At 37.3% G+C, this 20,624-nt stretch overlaps 2 protein-coding genes across 5 annotated transcripts in view; one reads left to right on the top strand and one right to left on the bottom strand.

Moving 5' to 3' along the window:
- The window catches only part of TRAPPC13 (trafficking protein particle complex subunit 13), a 34,880-nt gene extending 29,295 nt beyond the window's left edge, over window positions 1–5,585 (top strand). For 2 of the 4 annotated variants that reach the window (XM_024753070.1, XM_024753068.1), the window contains 4 exons: window positions 342–540; window positions 1,590–1,690; window positions 3,878–4,028; window positions 4,154–5,585. In XM_024753070.1, the coding sequence (XP_024608838.1) occupies window positions 342–540; window positions 1,590–1,690; window positions 3,878–4,028; window positions 4,154–4,261 (559 nt within the window). In that variant the 3' untranslated portion in view covers window positions 4,262–5,585. The remainder of the gene's footprint in view (window positions 1–341; window positions 541–1,589; window positions 1,691–3,877; window positions 4,029–4,153) is intronic. The other 2 variants (XM_024753071.1, XM_024753069.1) reach the window with 2 other exon arrangements.
- Window positions 5,586–6,979: 1,394 nt separating this feature from the next.
- SGTB (small glutamine rich tetratricopeptide repeat co-chaperone beta) overlaps window positions 6,980–20,624 on the bottom strand; it is a 46,897-nt gene continuing 33,252 nt past the window's right edge. Inside the window, exons 6-11 of the mRNA XM_024753073.1 lie at window positions 16,317–16,421; window positions 12,147–12,285; window positions 11,987–12,049; window positions 11,257–11,294; window positions 10,211–10,294; window positions 6,980–8,927 (exon numbers count right to left, since the gene is read on the bottom strand). Coding sequence (XP_024608841.1) covers window positions 8,816–8,927; window positions 10,211–10,294; window positions 11,257–11,294; window positions 11,987–12,049; window positions 12,147–12,285; window positions 16,317–16,421 — 541 coding nt within the window. The 3' untranslated portion in view covers window positions 6,980–8,815. The remainder of the gene's footprint in view (window positions 8,928–10,210; window positions 10,295–11,256; window positions 11,295–11,986; window positions 12,050–12,146; window positions 12,286–16,316; window positions 16,422–20,624) is intronic.

Raw genomic sequence — 20,624 nt, 5'->3', positions numbered from 1 at the left:
AAACTATTTGCTTTCATAATTTTAGAGAAGAGACAGGATACTTAAGGTTCTGATTTCTATTGCTATTTTTCAGTTAATCAATGTATATCCAATGCTTCGGGTAATATATTGCATTATATTATAAAGAATCTCAAGATTTTCCATATCAACTGAAAAAAAATAAAGAAAAATAAGTCCTCTCAGTACAAGTCCTTTTCATTGTGTTGCAACCACCGACCTGTTGTATTCTGGATCTTTGGGTGGTAAATCATTCAGTTTCTGTCCAAAGGAACAATCACAGCTATGGTTTTTCTTCTAAAAGGTTCTAGAGAATTTTTTCCATCTCTGTCTCCACCCCACAGCGTAACTACATTTGGGTCAAGAGCATATCTGCAGCCAATGGATACACGCCAGTACTTGTACTGCCTAAAACCCAAGAAGGAGTTTGCAGAAAAAGCAGGCATCATTAAGGGAGTAACGGTAATTGGAAAATTGGATATAGTATGGAAAACAAATCTAGGTGAAAGGGGAAGATTACAGACCAGCCAACTTCAAAGAATGGTGAGTCTAGAAAAAACACTGATGGGGGTTTTGGTGTGTGGTGCGCAGATAGTTAGAACAACTTAAATTTTCCTAGGTTTGTCACTAAAAATCAGAGCACTATAAAAGACATTGATATTACTGGAGAATAAAAGACTAATAATTTCACTGATATCTAGGTAGAAAATTGGTATTGATATGAATGGGAAATTTTCAAATGTTAATTTATGCATTATACATGGTTTTTTACTTTACCAAATTAAAATAACTGCGTATCAGTTGTTTCCTCCTGTGGTAATTTGTCCTCACCGTTAACTGACTTCCACTATATTAAAGTTTTCTTTTCTTGCAATGTCTTGGAACTCTTGGACTTATACTACATTTATCTACTCAGTTCATACCTTTTTTAAAGATATTTAAAATGTGGGTCATCTGAAACTCAGGTGAGTCCCACTCAAATTATCTTGTAAACATAGGTTGGATATTTTACCTAATTTCTACTCCGAGAGTATGGATAAGCTACCAGCCTTCTTTTTCTTGTGCTAGTGAGAATATACTACAGAATCATCTGTTTATACTGAATATCACCTACTGTGATATATTCTAAAATTTACTTTTCTTTTACTGTTTGAGGTAAAAATTGAAAAAAAAGAGATTATCACTGGGCCTATTTTTAAATATAGCCATTAGCTATCATCCTGCCATGGCATGTTGATTCTGTTGTCTGTCCCTGCCAGTGTGTCTTGTGAACAGACATGATTTTCTTCTTGGATCATTTCAGTGACCTTCCTTTTCCTGTTTTACCTATGAAGAGTTACGTATGTATAAGCTACAGTATCTTTGGAAAGTATCCCTTTAAGATCAGACCCCCTGAAATTCCTTTACTATTTACCTGTGAGATTCATTTTAACTCTACTAAACATGGAGTAATTATAACAAAAACAGTCGAGGTCTGTAGTGCTATGCTGTAGGCAGTAGCAGCAAAAGAAGTTAGAATGACTGTGGTACCCTCACTAAAATGGAAAGGTTTTGTAATAGATGTATGTTAACTGTATTGCTTTTTCTCCTAGGCTCCAGGTTATGGAGATGTTAGGTTGTCTTTGGAGGCAATCCCAGATACTGTAAACCTAGAAGAACCTTTTCATATTACTTGTAAAATAACAAACTGCAGGTAATGCCAGTATTTGTGGATGGATGTCCTTTCTTCCTTACCTACTTGAGAGAATTTTTAAATCTTTTAAATATGCTACCTCCTTGTAAGTTTCCTCTTGCCATATAGTCTTCTCTGACGTTGACATTGAATACTGTAAAGTTCTTCATCTGGTAGCTGTATATTACATATTTTAGAGGTCCTACTGTATTAGGCATTTTTTGTATTTTGTTTCCGTACCTATGAGGTAGGTATTAATTATTCACATTCTTTGCAAGAGAAAGCCAATTCAGAGGATGTGGCTTATTCACCCTCAGAGAGCTAGAAAAGATGGGATCAGAATCTGAAAGCGGGTATATTTGACTTCAAAGTCCATGTTCTTATCCTCATTTACACACTTCAGATTACTAAAACATGAACTAGCAGTTTCTTATGGAATAATACATTATAGATTTACTGTAATAAGATAAATTTTTCTGAGCCATACTTATACCTGACCTGTATCTTAAGTATTAAGAAAGTTAGAAGTGGTTATGAATTTAATATAGGGGATAACCATAGATTGGAAAACAGGGCTTTGATAATAGAGTATAATCTAGCTATTGTGAAGCAAAGAGCACAGGGCTTTGAAGCCAGAAAAACCTAGGATTAAATCCCAGTCCTATCACTTTTCTACTACTTGTATTACTACTTGGTATGTATTATTAATTGGGGCATTTTGATAATATTGCAATGATGAATCCTATCCTTAGTCCAAATGTATAATCCTTTTTAATTCTATATCCCTTACAACTTTATATTAGGGAGATAAGAAGTGTTCATCCTTCAGAATTACAAAAATACCTACTTCCCGTGAAGCTTCCTAGACCCTCCCGTGCACAATCAATCCTTTGCTCTGTCATAGCAAATTGTAATATAGTTTTTTCGTGGTATTAATATATTGCTATAATCATTAGTCTCTTCCTTACTGAATTGTGAGTAATTCAAGAAAAGGGATCATGTCCTACCCAGCATTATAAATGCAGTGCCTGCCACATCATAGGAGCTCAGTAGACAACACACACAGGATAAAGACCCTGTGCATATAGGGTGTGCTTTTGGATTTTTGGTTTGTTTTGCATTTTTGAGTTATAACAAATCAGTTATTGACCAAATGACAAAGTGCTGTAATAAAGAAGTTTATTTGGGTATTCACTTTACCTTTTGGCGATTCAAGTAAGTTTTCTAAAAAGCACTTGTTTCTTATTCAGTTTCCTCATCTATGAAAATGGAAGTTCGACTTCCCCAACACACACAGACACATACACACAACATACACTTACCGGAGTTTTGTGAAACGTAACGAGAAAATTCATGCATTGCACCTAAACTGGTCTGTGGCACACAGTGAACATTTCAAATTTGGCGGGGGCGGGAGATGGAGACATATAAAAGCTAAATATCATTAAATCAACATGTCTAAAAATTGTTTGAGTTTAAAATTAAATAAGTATTTAAAATGTGGAGACAACTCCAAGGAGAAAAACTTAGCTTTAAAGAGTTGAAAGCAAGTCATGAATGGTGGTAGAGTAGCAGACCGTTTTCATTATGAGCCTTTTGGTTTTGGTTTTGATTTTAAAAACAATGTGCATACTTTCATTAAAAGTTTTTTTTTTAGCTTAAGTTTAAGTTGAACTGGTGGTATCAATTATAAGCAGAGGTAGTCTTTTCGTGTTAATTGAACATCTGAATAGTTTTACTTACAAATCTTGCCATTTTCTATGTTATCTGCATGGTAAAGGAACATAGATTAAATAGAAAAAGCACTGGACCAGACTCAGTTTATCTTTTTCTTTCCTGTAGAGTGCCCTACAGAAATAGGAAGGATGCATAGCAACAAGATTAGACACAGATGTCTGGAAGTCTTCCAGAGAAATGGCCAAACTGTTAACAGATCAGCACCAGGGAGCCAGTGTTCAATAACAGAACCAGAAAGCCTACATCCAGACAGGCAGATTAGTCTCAGTGTCACTGTAAATCCCAGAAGACACCATCTCCTTTCATTTTCCTGATTCTACCTTAAGTGACATAAAAATATGATAGCTTTTCATTTGTTCCTGGTTTTCTGTTGGACACCCAGAAAAGAAATTCACCCACAATAGTGGATGAAATATTGCAGTACCTCTTTGTGAAAGGAACAAGATTTATTTGTTTTTCTGATTCCTCCAGCAGTGAAAGGACGATGGATCTCGTTTTGGAAATGTGCAATACCAGTTCTATCCACTGGTGTGGCATTTCAGGAAGACAGCTTGGAAAGCTCCATCCAAGTTCCTCTCTCTGCCTTGCCCTCACTCTACTGTCTTCAGTACAGGGACTGCAAGTATGCTCTCTTTTCAATAATTTCGGTATTTGGGGGCTATTAATCCATAGTCATTTATTATATCCATTCTTTCTCTGGTCATTACCAATGAATGAAAACTTAGGTCTATATGTTTCTCTCAATAGAGTGTCTCCGGCTTAAGACTAACAGACACGTTCTTAAAGAGAACATATGAATATGATGACATCGCACAAGTCTGCGTGGTATCTTCGGCCATTAAAGTGGAAAGCTGAAGAAAATTTCCAGTGTTATGCTTGTCATTGAGTTTCCCAGACCTTCTGTATTTTTGTCACTTTTGTAAAATGATCAAGTCAACAGTAAAAATAAGTATATATTATTTAAATTTCTTTCCTGTAAAACAGTTAAAATATTTGTTTTGAAAAGAACCATCTACTGATTTTATCTTGTGAGTTACAGTCTAGATGAACATTTGTATACTTTCCACACATATGCTATTTTGTTTCATTTTAAATGACCATTGGACTTTGTTCTCCAAAAGCTCTATATTTGAGGCCATTTGTCCCTAGCAGGTATCTTGAATAATGGTCAGCACACTTTTCATGTAAAGGGCCAGATACTACATATTTTAGATCTTGCAGTCCATGTGGTTTGTATTGAAAATGCTCAACTCTGCTGTTGTAGTGCAAAAGCAGCCAGTAGGCAAACACTGCACGGCAGCGTTTACAAAAAACAGACAGCTGGCCGGATTTGGTCTGCGGGCCGTAGTTTGCTGATCTCAATCTAGAAGATACAGTTGTTTCTTAAAATTTTAGAATTCTTATCATACTTAACTTAGAAGTATTTCCGTTAACCCCCGTTTTTTCCCTCAGTCAATAAAAAAAGTTTAAAATAACCGGGGTGGTCCTCATGTAATCTTGTATTTGCTAACACAATATGAGTTTTTCTAGTTGTTTTCAAAATTATCGTATTGGTATCTGTGTTTGTGTGTACATACAAACACACACGTCTAAGTTTCAGTTACTAACAGCAGATCAGAATTGGTTTTATTTCTTAAATTGTTGATTGTTAACTAAGAAGTCTGATAATTTTCTAATTCTAAGCCAAAAAAGTCCTGTTTTTTCTTCCCCATTGAAAAATAAGCCACTTATTTTCATAAGGATTAAAGGATTTCCAGCTTCTGATATTTGCTTTTGAACTCTACATCATGTATTATTACAAAACTTTCTATCTCTGCATGTAATCACACTAATTTACTTATGCCATATACAAAACAATGAGAAAGTTAAGACTATAAACAACTTTACAACATGAATGTAATAAAAGTTTCAATATTTTGAAAACAAAAGCTAATACTGTTAAATAAAACTTATTTTGCTAAGTTGAAATTCATGGATGTATATATAATTGCTTACATGTAAAGAGTGCATAAAGTCAAATACAAAAGTTGTTTTTTCTTAAATGCATAATTATTTATTGCCATGACAAACTGTTTGGTCCAAAATGAAAGCTATATTCAGAATGAGATTTGCCCTTAAATTGGAGAGGTAATCAATGAAATGTCTGTGCAAAATAAAGTGCAAGCAGTATAAAATTGAAGTCTGTGTTTCCTCCAAAATGAGTACAATTGATTAAATGATGAAATAAGACTTTATAGCCACTGCACTGGGTACTGTGATAACTTTTCAAGCATCTTCTCATGACTGAACCTTCTGTTTCAAATTTTAAAAGTAACATACAATGGTCACTTGGAATATGCTATATAATTTGACTTATAATTACAAAGACTCCTTTTATAAGCAATACCTAGACACATAATGTTCCTCCTTTAAGTAAAGGTTAGAAAATGTCATCTTAGAAAGGATCTGTTTAAACCATGTTATAAAAATTAGCTAAACAATTTGGTACATTAAGTGGAAATGTCATTTGCGTAAAAAGGACATTGTAAATTTTACATAGCATAACAGCTACAGCTACTATAATGAAAAGTGGTTAATGGAAGTCAGTTATTCCTAAGTAGAATGTATATAAAGATTTACTTTAATGCTCTCTTGTTTCAGACAAGCAAAATAACTTTTGGAGCACTGTTTATCATTTTAAGAGTAGCTAATATGATACAGCTACACAAAACCTTCTTGCAATAGCATGCAATGCAGCAATTCCAAAGTGATGAAAGTACTTAAAAAGCAAAAATGGCTTGAATAGAATGGAAATCCAGGTAAGTGGACAGATTATCTAGGTTTAATTTGTTATGGATGGTATATTAGAAGAGAAACAAACTAGAAGGATGAAATGGAATACACCAATTCGCATTACTTCATGTAAAAAGAATGGCTACCTTAACTACAGATATTAGTAAATCAAAACATTTGTTTTAAACTGTTTTTTCTTATAATGTCTTCAATTTTGGTATCAAAGTAATGGTGAAATAAAATGAGTTGGGAAGTGTCTCCTCTTCTGTGTTCTGGAAGAGATTGTGTAGAATTGGTATTAAGTGTTTGGTAGAATTCACCATTGAAACTGGGCCTGTATCTTTCTTTTCTGGAGGATATCTTTATTTCTTCAGTGAGCTTTGGTAGTTTGCATCTTACAAGGAATTTGTCTGTTTCATCTAAGTTGTTAAATACATGGATGTAAAGTTGGTCATAGTATTTTCTAATAATCTTTTTAATGTCTACAGGGTCAGCAGTGATATCCCCTCTTTCACTTCTGATACTGTTGATTCATATTTTCTCTATTTTCCTAGTCAGTTAGAGGCTTACCAATTTTACTTATTTGAAAGCATTTTTAATATGCTCAAGATAGTTATGCTAGGAACCTTTTCTTACTCAACACTGGATAAGAGTGTTTTTGGGGGTTTTTTTGGCCATGCCTCACAGCTTGTGGGATCTTAATACCCTGACCAGGGATTTGAACCTGGGCCCTCAGCAGTGAAAGCACCGAGGCTTAACCACTGGACTGCCAGGGAATTCCCAAGAGTGATTGATTTTTAATTAAGGATCAACTTTGCTTTTTTTTTTCACAGTCATCACTTTCCTATGATTAGTTAGTACTTCATTCTGTGTAACATTTGAACACCAGGATCTGAATTTAACTTCATGAAAAATTAAGTTGATTTAGATGCAATATAGGAGAGTTAATTCAGAAGGCTTAGCTTAGATTTAAGTCCCACTCTGCTCTGACCAGAACCGTAGGTTCATGTAGCTCTTCCTTGTAGCCTGAACCCAGGCAGTTAGGTGTCTGCTGGCCTAAAAGAGAGAAATCTCTAACCTAGTGTTGCATTAAATTAAGAGTCCTTTGGACCTACATCAGAACCACTTGGTGTGCTATTTGAAATGGTGATTCCCAGACCTCATTACAGGACCTACTAAATAAAAATTGAAAAGTGTGCCCCTGAATCTGCATTTTTAACAAATCCCCAGGTGACTCTTACAGTGAAATTATAGAACCACTGTTCTAATCTCACAAAGGAAAAAAAGGGAAAGTTGGCTTTTAAACTTCAAAATACCAAGTAATTAGCCTTTTGAGGAGAACAGTTATTAGTAAAGCCCTGATCATCATCGGTATTACTGATTTAATTTTATATTACTTTCTATTTCAGTTTTCTCTCACAACACTTGTGAAATTTATGTGTCCGCCAACCTTACCAATTTCATAATAACAAACCAAAGAAATTCCAGTTGGAATTAGAACAGTCTCATCCATCACTATAGTTAAAGCCATTCCACTAATACTTAGTGCCACGTCTCTCCACTAATATGTATTCTAATTTCAATAAAATATTTCAAGTCCCCTGTTACGTTTAAGCTACATCAAATTAAGGTTAAGCATAAAAGCGACATGCCAAGCCAAATTATAGCAGAGGATTAACATGAACAAGCAGTGATAGTGATAGATGCTTTTTATAACCCATCAAATAATTACTGAGTTTAAAAAAATCAGTGTTTACAGGCACATAATTAAATGCCACCTAGAAAATCCTTAAGGGCCAAGCCATTGGTTTATTTAAATGTAGATATATTTGAGAGTTTCCATGGTAAGGTCACCACTGGGGAAATTGTGCTAATTAAACTGAACAGTTACACAACTGACCTAACCAGTATCATTAAGGGTTTCTAAATGTATTTTATTATGTACTTAGCATAAGTGGCCATGCTAATGTTATCAATACCAAACTGTAGGCAAGATTAGTTAAGAGCTACGCAAAAAACCTGAGCACCCTACATTCACTTTCTATACATTCACAGCATCTATTTTTTGCTTTTCTAAACAACACTGAATACTGCTTTCCACCAACTCTTAAGATTTCATCACCCAACAGAACAAGCAGTATTAAAGATAGTACTGGTCCATATCATATCATCTATTCATTACTGATTGCACTATCAAAGCTAAACCCAGTAACGAATTTCTTCTCTCTAGAGATGTTGCTCAGTGGCAAGTATATTTCCCCTAAATCAGCGTGAGAAACCTTTCCTCTTAGTCATCTCCCCTTTCAAAAAGTTTGCCTACAGGAATTTGGTGCTAGAGAATTCACCAGTAAACAGCCTTACTGTTCAATAAATATACTCTGCTATTAAATCTAGTATACAAATATGATGAAGATTTGAAAATGGAACCCTGTCCAGTTAAGTGCTATACTGGCACTTAACAAGGTTACTGATGATCACTCGTTTACAAAGGAATCATGTTATGTTCAAGTCTGTTTGTGATAAACCTATTGTCTAGACAGATTTATTTTTTAGGTTTGTTTTTGTTTTGGCCACTATCTACAGCAAACATTTCAGAGCCATCGCCATTTGCATTCTGGGCTAGGGCCCCTGGTCAAGTCAGGAATGTTCTTCAGTACTGCTGCTGAATGACCTGCTCCGGATGTGATTTCTAAGTTGCTCTATAAGTTCAGGATTCTGCTGCTGTATCTGCTGAGCAAACTGCTGTCCCCTGTAGTAAAGAGGCAAAGTTATATGAATTAGGGAATTTCCAATCACACAATACCAATGCAAAAAGAACTGCAGAAGACGTGGGTACTACCCAAAGGGAACTTTTTCTATTAAAGCAAGTTTTAGATTCATGACTTTAGTATCTGCAAGTTTCCTAGTGCCTCCATATCGTATTACTACAGTGCAGTGTTCTTCATGAGAAATGAAACACCCAAGCTAAAAAGTGAGTTCTTAGGGCTTCCCTGGTGGCGCAGTGGTTGAGAGCGGGTTCATGCCCCGGTCCGGGAAGATCCCACATGCCGCGGAGCGGCTGGGCCCATGAGCCATGGCCGCTGAGCCTGCGCGTCCAGAGCCTGTGCTCCGCAACGGGAGTGGCCACGACAGTGAGAGGCCCACGTACCGCAAAAAAAAAAAGTGAGTTCCTGAATTGAGTGAAATCCGCCCCCCACCCAGTGCTTAACTACAGATAAATAAAGGGCTAAAAAGTGTATGCGTTTATTGTATGTGCACAAATATAATGCAGGGTATTTGTTCTTATAGTCAAGTCTTAGTCTCTCATACAGCACGTGTCACACCCATTTGGGGATGCTTATGAAGTCACCCAACAGAACTGATTTTTGGAAAGGCAAAGAAATTTAATCCAAATTCCTGAGTGTGTGCCTCCCAACTGCAAGTGTTAGGTATCACTATAATCATGCCACTTAAAGATCACTCTAAAAATGCCATATTTCGAGTGAGTTTACACAGCTGTGATCACAAACAGAAAATGATAACTTGTTGCTTCATATAATATTTCCAGTGACAGCATCACACAGACTCAAAAAGCACAGAATTTACGCAACTTGGATGGAGGTGGAGGTAATGTGTTCAAGTAATGAGAAGATGAAATGAGTTCCCTTAGCAATGAAGTGCACTGCAGAGTTTGAATAAAACAGCTGCCTAAGTTGTCTGAACACTAATATATGCAATATATGATTTTTAAATATATACGTGTACCTAAATTCATACCTACTTTAAGTTAATATTTGACATTCATATATATTCTTGAGTAGCAATTCAAGTCTGCTGAAAAAGTTTTTCTTGGATCCAGATCTTCTGGATTCCTACCCTTCAGTCTGAAAATTTCAATTTATGAACCACTTTCAAATTTAATAACTAATGAGGTAACTGATACTAACAGTAAAAGATAAAAATTTAAAAAGAAAGCCTTGGTCCCCTTACCTTAGAGACAAACTGTAAAATATAAAATACTTTTTTACTATTTCTATTTTAAATAATACTTACGCTTGGATGAGGCTAGACAGGTCAGTTAGGCCCCCAACTCCAGCAGCAGGTCCCCCAATAGCATTTGTCATCATTCCTGACATTCTAGAGTAGGCAAGAGATATATCACTCAAATTGGCATATATATATTTTTTTTTTTCTTTTTTTTGCTGGAATAAATTAGTGTATTTTTAAAAATTGGTTCACTGATTGATATTTTTAGAATGTTAATTTTTTTTAAAAAGGCAGGACTTCCCTGGTGGCACAGTGGTTAAGAATCTGCCTGCCAATGCAGGACACATTGGTTTGAGCCCTGGTCTGGGAAGATCTCACATGCCAGGGAGGATCTAAACCCGTGTACCACAACTACTGAGCCTGTGCTCTAGAGCCCACAAGCCACAACTACTGAAGCCTGCACACCCTAGAGCCCACGCACTGCAACTACTGAGCCCACATGCCACAACTACTGAAGCCCGCGCACTCTAAGGCCCGCAGGCTGCAACTACTGAGCCCGCGTGCTGCAACTACTGAAGCCCGTGTGCCTAGAACCCGTGCTCCGCGACAAGAGAAGCCACCACAATGAGAAGCCTGTGCACCAGAAAGAAGAGTAGCCCCTGCTCACCACTAGAGAAAGCCCGCACGCAGCAACGAAGACCCAACGCAGCCAAAACTAAATTTAAAAAAAAAAAAAGGCAACTCTGTGTGGAGTCAGTCAGTTTTTGGCCTCTTTGCCTACCCTTCACAATAAGAACCCCAAAATCATTATGCATATCAAGTGGAAACCCAATCTCATAAACCTAAATAACCCCTAGTACTGATGGTCTATTATTCTTTTCTGAGTCAAAGCACTTAAAAAGAATTGGCATATATTCTTAACAAGTAGGATACCGGCCAAGGAAAAGCAGGTAGATATACCCACATTGTGTAGGTTAGGCCAATTGGGTGTGGCTTTAAGTTCCAACTAACTGGCATTTGGGCCAGTTTTATCATTTTGGAGCTACTGTGCTCAAATTAGGAGGCTGGCAAGTGGAAGGGAGAAACGTAATATGCTCTTTCTATATACTTACAGCTGTTGAACTTGAGGATTCTGCATTAAACTTGCTGCCTAGAATCGAAAAATGGCATCTCCCGTTAAAGGCAGTTAATATTTAGGGATCTTTAACAAGGATTTCTTTTTTTTTTTAAGCAGAGGAGTGAAAGCTTAACCATGTATATACTAACATTTTTTAGAGTTTTAGTGTGCTATACAAAGTGAGTGGGAATGTAAAAAAGAGGAGGTACTAGGAGAAATTGGTATTAAAAATACATCGCAAGGATAAAGAGATTACAAACACTATAAACTAAGGATATTGACAGCAGTTTACTTCCTACTATCAGATCAATAAAGCCAAAAGAGCTTAGGAAACCACAATAGCCAAAATCCTATTAGAAGTCTGATTACTAGACCTTTCTAGGGTCACTTTCATGTAAGAGGGTGGTTTTTAACCTTTTGTAGATTTGCAGACCCCTTTGCCAATCTGATGAAAAATATGGTTCTCTCCCTAGAAAAATGCACATATCCACATGTACACAAATTTTCATCTACAATTCCAGGGAATCCATGGGCTTCCTGAAGTCCACCCATGGCTTTTTCACGAAGCAGTACAGGGGCAGGTTAAAACCTCAGCCATAGCTTTATATCACCACTCTCCTACCACCGCCATCACAAAAGCTCTCTTACTTGTTTCTAAAAAGTTTGGAACTATATAGTTCTAATGGAAAATAGAGCCAGCAAAGCAGAAAAGGAAATATACTCACCATACTAATGAAGGCTGGATTATTTATTAAGCTGGCCATGTCAAAACTCAATCCAGTTCCTGTCTGTAAAACAATTATATATGAAAATTAAACACTACAATTTGATTACAATAAATTGTGAATGACAAAATATTTCACTCATTTGGCATTAGTAACTTACAGGACTAGATACCTCTCTTAACTTCTGTTCTGCTATTTTCAGATTTGACTTATAGGAATCATTTTCAGGATCAAGATCTAATGCCTTCTGATAACTTGTAACTGCTTCTTCAAATTTATTCATGGCAGTGAGGGCCAGCCTGAAAAGAATACAGTGTAAGATATATGATTAAAGAACATCAAGACACCACAAATGTAGTCAAATATCTATCTTGTATTCAATTTGAATCCAGATTACACTAAATTTATTCATTGTACAGTTGCCCCCTGAACAACAAGGGCTTGAACAGCATGGGTCCACTTATACATGGAGTTTTTTCAATAGTAAATATAGAAGTACTACACGATCTGAGATTGGTTAAATCTGCAGATACAGAGGAACCACAGACGTGGAGGAATTGCGGGTACAAAGGGTTGCCTATAAGTTATACACAGATTTTTGAGAGCAGAGGGTCGGCACCCCTAACACCCACATTGTTCAAGGGCCAACTGGCTCACAGGAGTATCACTTCCTTCTAATTCCAAGATTCTGTAAGTCTGGACTCTCTCCATTCTCCTTGGTGACAACCTCGGCTGTCCTACATGAATCAAGAACTTAATGATTAGAAAGGGAAAAGAATCTGAAAAAAAAAAGATATGTATGTATGTATAACTGAATCACTTTGCTGTACACCTGAAACTAACATAACACTGTAAATCAACTATACTTTAATAAAAATAATTTTTTAAAAGAACTTAATGATTAGAAATGAACCTTACATACCCTTCCATTTTTAAGCCTAATATGTAAAGTAATTTGCTTTATGAATGATTAAGCTCCATAAAGATGTGAGCTGACTAACAATTCTGTGGTCATATAACTCCATGATGCTAAAACCATTTAAACTCTGAACTAGATTTGCCCTTCACTATGTCCCACTTTCTTTCTTCCTTCTTAGCAGAGACATTGAGCCACAATAAATATCAATTTACCATGAAAAATAAAAAATAAAAGTAGGCTGTGGGGTATCAGCTAACTACTCCTGAATAAGACAAGTTAGTTGTTAAACAACTAACTAAACTGTTAAACAACTAACTAAATTGGCGACCTTTACACTTCAATAACACATTATCCCAAGCACAGGTCAAAGAGTTAGTTACTAAATTTAATGTTTTCCTCCACCTAGTTAGAATTTATTTATTGGAATATTACTTCAGAACTAAACAATAATGATATATATGGAGAGACAGTATAGAGTGTTTTTTTTCCTAAGTTTATTTTTAACAAATTACTCCAATTCTTTCTTGGCCAACTTATCTCACAGACTTCTGATCTAAATAAAATATAATGCCTAATCATAGAAAAAAATCTCAGAACCTAATTAGTTTTCTACCAGTCAACCATGAAAGATACTTCATCAGAGTCCTCACTTAATTAAGTCAATACATATTTACTGGAATCCTACTAGGTACCAGGCACTATTTTAGATTCCTCAGTGAAAAAGGAAAAGTCCTTGAGTTTAAGAAAGTTTCATTCTACAGGGGAGGATAAGCAATAAACATGCAAATAAAAAAACAGTAATCTTAAAGAGAATGAATAGGGGAGCTGCTCAAAGGCAGCCATATTGAAAGGACCTGAACAATGAGAAGAAAGCAGTCATATGAAAATTAGAGGAGAGACATTCTAAATAGAAGCAACAATAAGCACCAAGGCCCTGAGAACGTTGCAAACTTGGTATGCTTCAGGAACAGGACAAAGGTTGAGGAGGGAGCACAGAAAACAAAGTGTAGGAAGAGATGACGTCAGGGAATATTATAGGACCGTGGTTTGGAGTCTGGATTTTACTCTGGTTGTAACAGAATGACATGATGTGATTTATGCTTTAGAAAGCTCACTCTGGCTTCTCTGGGGATAGTGAAGTGAAGGCAGGGAGACCAGTTAAGAAGCTATTGCAGCAGCCTAGGTACAAGATGGTAATTTGGACTACAGTTGTAAGCAAGAGAGCAATCAATACTTGAATTCAAGGAATATGTAGAAACTAGAATTCGTAGGACTTGCTGATAGATTAGATGTGTCAGGTGTAATAAGAATGAAGGATGATTCCTAGACTGGAGCACTGGGTAGGTAGAATGACAGTATATTTACTGAGGTGAGAAAGATTTAAGAAGAGAACAAGGGTTCTGTTTGGGACATGTTAAGTTTAAAATGCCTATTAAACATCTAGGTAGAGATGAAAAATAGCTGAATATATGAGTATGGAGTTCAGACATATAACTTAAGAGATCCATCAACATATACAGTTGATTCTCTTTATCCATAGTAATTATGCTCTAAAAGGTCACTGCAAATACTAAATTAGCAAATATGGAACAATTGGTTCTAGGGCAAATAAAAGTTGTGTTCCTGTGAGCTTCTGGTCAACAACATTTTCATCAACCAATCCATACATAACCTTGATTTATGTATGTTTCTGCTTAAAGAAACCTTATGTAACACACATCACTGATTCACAGCCAAGTGCACTAACTCATGCCTGAACAAAACTTATCTAACACGTGTATTTTCTTGGTGAGGCACACGGCAGCCTTCTTGCATGCGAAAACAATAGACAACACTTCAGCCTATGTTTGCAGGCCACTGTAAACAGAAACCAAAAACAAAAAGCACATAAATGCAAAAAATAGAGCACTAAATAGACTGTGAAAAGGACACTCATTTTACAGCATGAGAGCTGAAACAAAAAGGTAGAGCATTGCCTTATCTGACCTCAGCTGAGATCTTGCACATCAGATGACTCAAGTTTTTCACCACTCTAGATGACCACAAAGCATACTGAGTACAGATTTGGAGTTACAAAAAAATTTAGCAAGTAGGTGAATCTTAAATACAGTATTCATTAATACAGAGTACTGACTGTAGATGGAATTTAAAAGCATGGGACAGTTTGAAATCAAAGAGAGAAGAGAAACAGCAGCAGCAGAGGAAAGAGCCCTGAAGCACACCATTATTTACACGTGGCAGAGGAGGAAGAACTAGTAAGAGAGACTGGAAAAGAGCGTCCGGTGAAATAGAAGGAAAACCACAAAGTGTGGTGTCACAGAAGCCTAGAGAATGAAGTATTTCAAAAAGAGGTTAATCATGGGAATTCCCTGGCAGTCCAGTGATTAGGACTTGGCGCTTTCATTGCCATGGCCCAGGTTCAATCCCTGGTTGGGGAACTAAGATCCCTCAAGCCTTGCTGCCAAAAAAAAAAAAAAAAAGGTTAATCATGCCAAATACTAAAAGATGGGGAAGGGTGAGGATACAAAACTGAATACTAACCTTGGAAAAATATAGACAACTGGTGACTTTGAATAGAGTTCTCAACAGAGTGATACAGACAAATGTCCTACTGGAGTGAGCTGAAGAGAGAATAAGAGATGGTGAAGACGAGACGGCAAGTACAGACAATTATTAGGGTCTTTGCAGAGAAAGCGGAACTAAGGAATGATGTAGCTGTGTGAAAGATGGTTCTAACAGATGATTTTTTATGATCTTTTCACATGCAGTCATTAGCACTGTTAGAGATAGGAAAGCTGGTGGTGTCGAAGATAAAGGAGATGATTACAAGTGTAAAGTCCTGGAGAAGGTACAAAGGAATGAGATCTCAAGCATGAATGAATGCAGTAGTCTTAGATAAGAACCCTTCCATTTTAACAGAAAAAAGATAATCTGTGTAGATACAAGTGCAAGTAGACTGGTAGATTTGCAAGTAAGAAGATGAATCACTTTTCTTCTAAATACATTATATTTTTCAATTGAGTAAAAAGTTGAGAGTCACCGTGGAATGTGCAGTGGAAATTTGAAAAGAGTAGGTGTGAAACAGTCAACTCAAGAGAGTAGTAAGGTGAATCTAGAAGGAAGTGTAGTAGCATTATGTGCCAAAATACTGAGTGCTTACTTGAGATTTGTAGCCTTGAATATGAAGTAGGTCTATTCAGTATGGTTGTTATGATTTTCTCCAAAACCAACCACTCATCATACACTAATCATCTCTCTCCCAAGTCAGAAACTGCAGTCATTTCCTACCTAAATGTTATATTTATCTTATTAGTTCAGAGGGTACAATATGAAGCTGGAAATTCAAAACCAAGCCATTAAGAACAGCATATCTGTTCTGTTCTGTACTTTGAACGTTCTCCCAAAACTTACCCCATTCTCCCATAGGCCTTGCTGTACTTTGAATCAATCGCTATTGCTTTTTCACAATCCTTTACTGCATCTGTGTAGTGACCTAATTTACTCTGAGCAGCAGCCCTAAGAGAAAGAGAAGAGATTTTTATTATAAGGAGCATTCAAGGCACTAATTTAGATTTCCAGGTGCTAATAAAACTACATTTAACTTGTCCCAATTTGTGTATCATTCCCAGTAAATATCTAAATCAAACTAAGATAATTCTGTAATCAAATGAAAACTCAGAAACAAAATTCAGAGAAAATATGCAGTCTGCTTTTCCCAGTTTGCTTTGCTATAGAAAAGATAAATATGAGAACCCTACAACCGATCAACTGATCTACCTGCTTATTGCCTTTCTAATCTGCCCAAACAGAAAACTGAAAACACCAGGACATTTGGGATTACTGGGGAGGCACACAGAGTGACTGATTGCTGTGAATGGCCACTCAGAGTGTTGTGCTGTTAAATGATCACTTTATTAGTAAAGTTAAGATCATCTACAAGTCTAAGATGAAAAATGAAACTTAACCTGTGTGCCTAAATCTGACTGTAAATTAAGTATGGCAATGTATTCCATCTACTTAGCATAGAATCTCAGAGCAATTAAGGACTATTTAAACCCGTCCAAGTTACCTCTAACAAAACTCTCCTGAAATAACTGGGACTTGACAATGAAGCTACTTACCCCGCTCCACACAATCCTGATAGTATACAGCTCTCTGTTTCCCTGTAGTACTGTTCACCTCAACCCTCAGGGCCATACTAAACAAGTAGAATTACTGTTCAACATGCAAGACCTTCAAACTAAAAGGTTCCGTAATGTCTCCTACTCTCCATCCCACCATTACCCCATTCCTTCTTCTCCAGAATAAGTATTTCTACCTTACACATTCAACTAATATATCTATTAAGGGTGAGCTAATGCATAGATACTTTTCTAGACATAATGGACAGAACAGTAATCAAAATAATATTCCTGGCCTTAATAGTGCTTAGATCCTGGGGCAGGGGCAAGGGTGATGGCTGAGGGCTGGCAGACTGTAAAGAAGAGGTTGTGGTGAGTCCAGTTTTCTGTCAACCTTTGTTTATACCGAACGACCGAGACTACTTCTCAAACTAAGATTATAAAATTTGAAAAAAATAAACACATAGTCTTCTTTGCTTGAGTTAAAAAATATAAATATGAAAGTAGATGATTCAATAAACCCATTTTGGTAGTTCATGTGGAAAAGTGCTATGGGTTTATTTGATTGAATACTCAACACAAAACTAACAGGATGGGGCTTCCCTGGTGGTATAGTGGTTAAGAATCTGCCTGCCAATGCAGGGGACACGGGTTCGAGCCCTGGTCCGGGGAGATCCCACATGCTGCGGAACATCTAAGCCCGTGCGCCACAACTACTGAGCCTGCACTCTAGAGCCCGCGACCACAACTACTGAGCCCCCGTGCCACAACTACTGAAGCACATGCACCTAGAGGCTGTGCTCTGCAACAGGAGAAGCCACCACAATGAGAAGCCCGCACACTGCAAGGAAGGGTAGCCCCCACTCGCCGCAACTAGAGAAAGCCTGTGTGCAGCAACAAAGACACAACACAGCCAAAAACAGAAATAAATAAATTTATAAAAAAGAAAAAACAAAAAACTAACAGGATGACAAGAATGTCCATTAAAAATGACCATTAAAAGAAGAGATACAGAATGTATCACTTCCAAATAATTAGAAAGAAAAAATGAAGTAAAAATAACAATCACTAAAAATAGAAGGCAAAAGAAAAAAAAAGAGAGGAGAGGGAGAAGAAGACAAAATATAAGATAGCAGAAAATAATTCAAATATGTAAGTAATCACAAAGTTGCCTAGATAAACATCAGATTCTAAAACTGTATACATAAGATATCACCTACAACATAAGCATACAAAGGCTGAAGTTAAAGGGGTAGAAAAAGACAATGAGACAAACTGAAAACCAAGCAAAACAAAGCAAGTGTAGGAACATTAATATCAGACATAAGGCAAAGAACATTATTAAGGATACAAAGTCATCATATATTAACATTCTTTTTAGTTTAATTTTATGAAAAACATTTCCATGACTCAGAAGTCAAACCTATATTAAAAGCCTCACTCTCATCCTCTAGAGGATGGGTGGGAATGGGGTAAATGGGATAGAAACAAGAATGACACTTCAAAAAGGATGAAAAAGAAAACCTTCAAACGGAATAAAACAGAAACAAATGATCCTAACTGTATGTCAAAAAGAAAGAATTCAAGTATTGGGTTGGCCAAAAAGTTCGTTTGGGTTTTTCCATAAGATGTTAATGGAAAAACCCGAATGAACTTTTTGGACAACCCAGTAACTTTCAAACACAGAATTCTGAGTATATATCCTTAGTGAGATGCATTCTAAGAATAAAAAATAAATTGCAAAGAAATCCTTAAGTTTCCTTAGTAGGCTTGCTTGTGGTGTAACACTGGTGTTGTAATATCAGCTGAAGGATAGAGCTAATGAGTAAGTACTCTGGTGCTGTTGGAAAGCAGGGCTCTCTTGTGAGAGAGAGATACAAATATAAAATAGGGAAAAGTAAGGATAACCTCTGTGACACTGGATATGAATTGAGGGTATCTGGATAAAGTGATGACTTTTCCAAAAATATATTTCCTAGCTCTGTCCTTTAAAAGGACCTAGAAGAAGTAACACTTCAGTAGCAATGATCAGGTCTTGCAATCAGATCTTGGTTTCTGCACTAAAAGGAACAGGAGCTCCTTGCAGAAACAGCTGAGCCCAGGTCTAGGGGCAGAGAAAGTACAAGGCAAATCTGGAATACCCTGTTCTCCCAGAAAGCAAGAAAGTGTTCAAAAAACAAATGAAGGGGGCTTCCCTAGTGGCGCAGTGGTTGAGAGTCCGCCTGCCGATGCAGGGGTCACGGGTTCGTGCCCCGGTCCGGGAAGATCCCACATGCCGCAGAGCGGCTGGGCCTGTGAGCCATGGCCGCTGAGCCTGCGCATCCGGAGCTTGTGCTCCACAATGGGAGAGGCCACAGCAGTGAGAGGCCCGCGTACCACAAAAAAAAAAAAACAAAAACAAAAAAACAAACAAAAAAAAAACAAATGAAGGTATGTAAGAGGACACACAGCCAGTTTAAAGGGACTCCCACTAGACAAATACAGTAAGTTCCCTACATATGAACCTTCAAGTTGAGAACTTTCAAAGATGTGAACATGCATCTGCATGTCCAATCCCATAAATTAGTTCATGTGTCTGGCTTACACTGTCACGTGCGTGCATCCTCTACAAGTGATTTTGCTTTTGTGTATTTTACTGTACAGTACTGTATACAGTACAGTAGTACGGTATCTTTATTTCAAGCCCAGGATGCCAGGAGGCAAGTGTAAAAGCAGCGGTGATGTAGCTGGTACTGCTAAGAAGCTCTAGGATTGGAGGCCCAGAGAAAGGATGAAGAGAGACAAGAGGAAGAAGTAACTGAAGAACCAAAGAGATTAATGATGCAGGAAATTTCAAGGGGATTTTCTTTATTTGAGGAGGCACTGTTAGTTTTTGAGGCACAAGACCCAAATGTAGAACAGTACACGTACACGAAGGTGGCAGCAGCTGTTCAAAATGCAATCCAGTGCTACTGTGTTATCTATGATGAGAAAAAAAAAAGCTACTACCCAGACATCACTGGATAATTTTTTCAAGGTAGATAGAATTGATTCCAGCAAAGAACCAGAACCTGTGCCATCAACACCAGGCATGAGTGAAATTGCAGCTCACCCTCTGTCTCCTATTGCTGACGACCCTTCAGCTCTACCATCTCCCGCCTCCTGTCCCTCCTCCAGTCAGTAACTCTTCTTGCCTGTTCACTCGGTGCCAGCCCCTGGATGCCAGCTGTTGTACTGTACTACTTTACTTTACAAGGTACTGGACTGTAAGATTAAAAATGTTTTCTGTGTGTTTTCTTTTTTTTTTTTTTTGCGGTACGCGGACCTCTCACTGCTGTGGCCTCTCCCGTGGCGGAGCACAGGCTCCGGACGCGCAGGCTCAGCAGCCATGGCTCACGGGCCCAGCCGCTCCGCAGCATGTGGGATCCTCCCGGGCCGGGGCGCGAACCCGGGTCCCCTACATCGGCAGGGGGACTCTCAACCACTGCGCCACCAGGGAAGCCCTGTTTCTTATGTATTATTTGTGTGAAAAGTATTATAAACCTCTTATAGTACAGTACTATATAGCTGATTGTGTTAGTCAGTACCTAGGCTAACTCTGCTGGACTTATGAACAAAT

Source organism: Neophocaena asiaeorientalis, unplaced genomic scaffold, assembly GCF_003031525.2.
Source record: "Neophocaena asiaeorientalis asiaeorientalis breed wild unplaced genomic scaffold, Neophocaena_asiaeorientalis_V1.1 scaffold399, whole genome shotgun sequence".
Taxonomy (NCBI): domain Eukaryota; kingdom Metazoa; phylum Chordata; class Mammalia; order Artiodactyla; family Phocoenidae; genus Neophocaena; species Neophocaena asiaeorientalis.
Note: the sequence above shows the minus strand (reverse complement) of the source record. Positions and strands in the feature narration are given on the sequence as shown.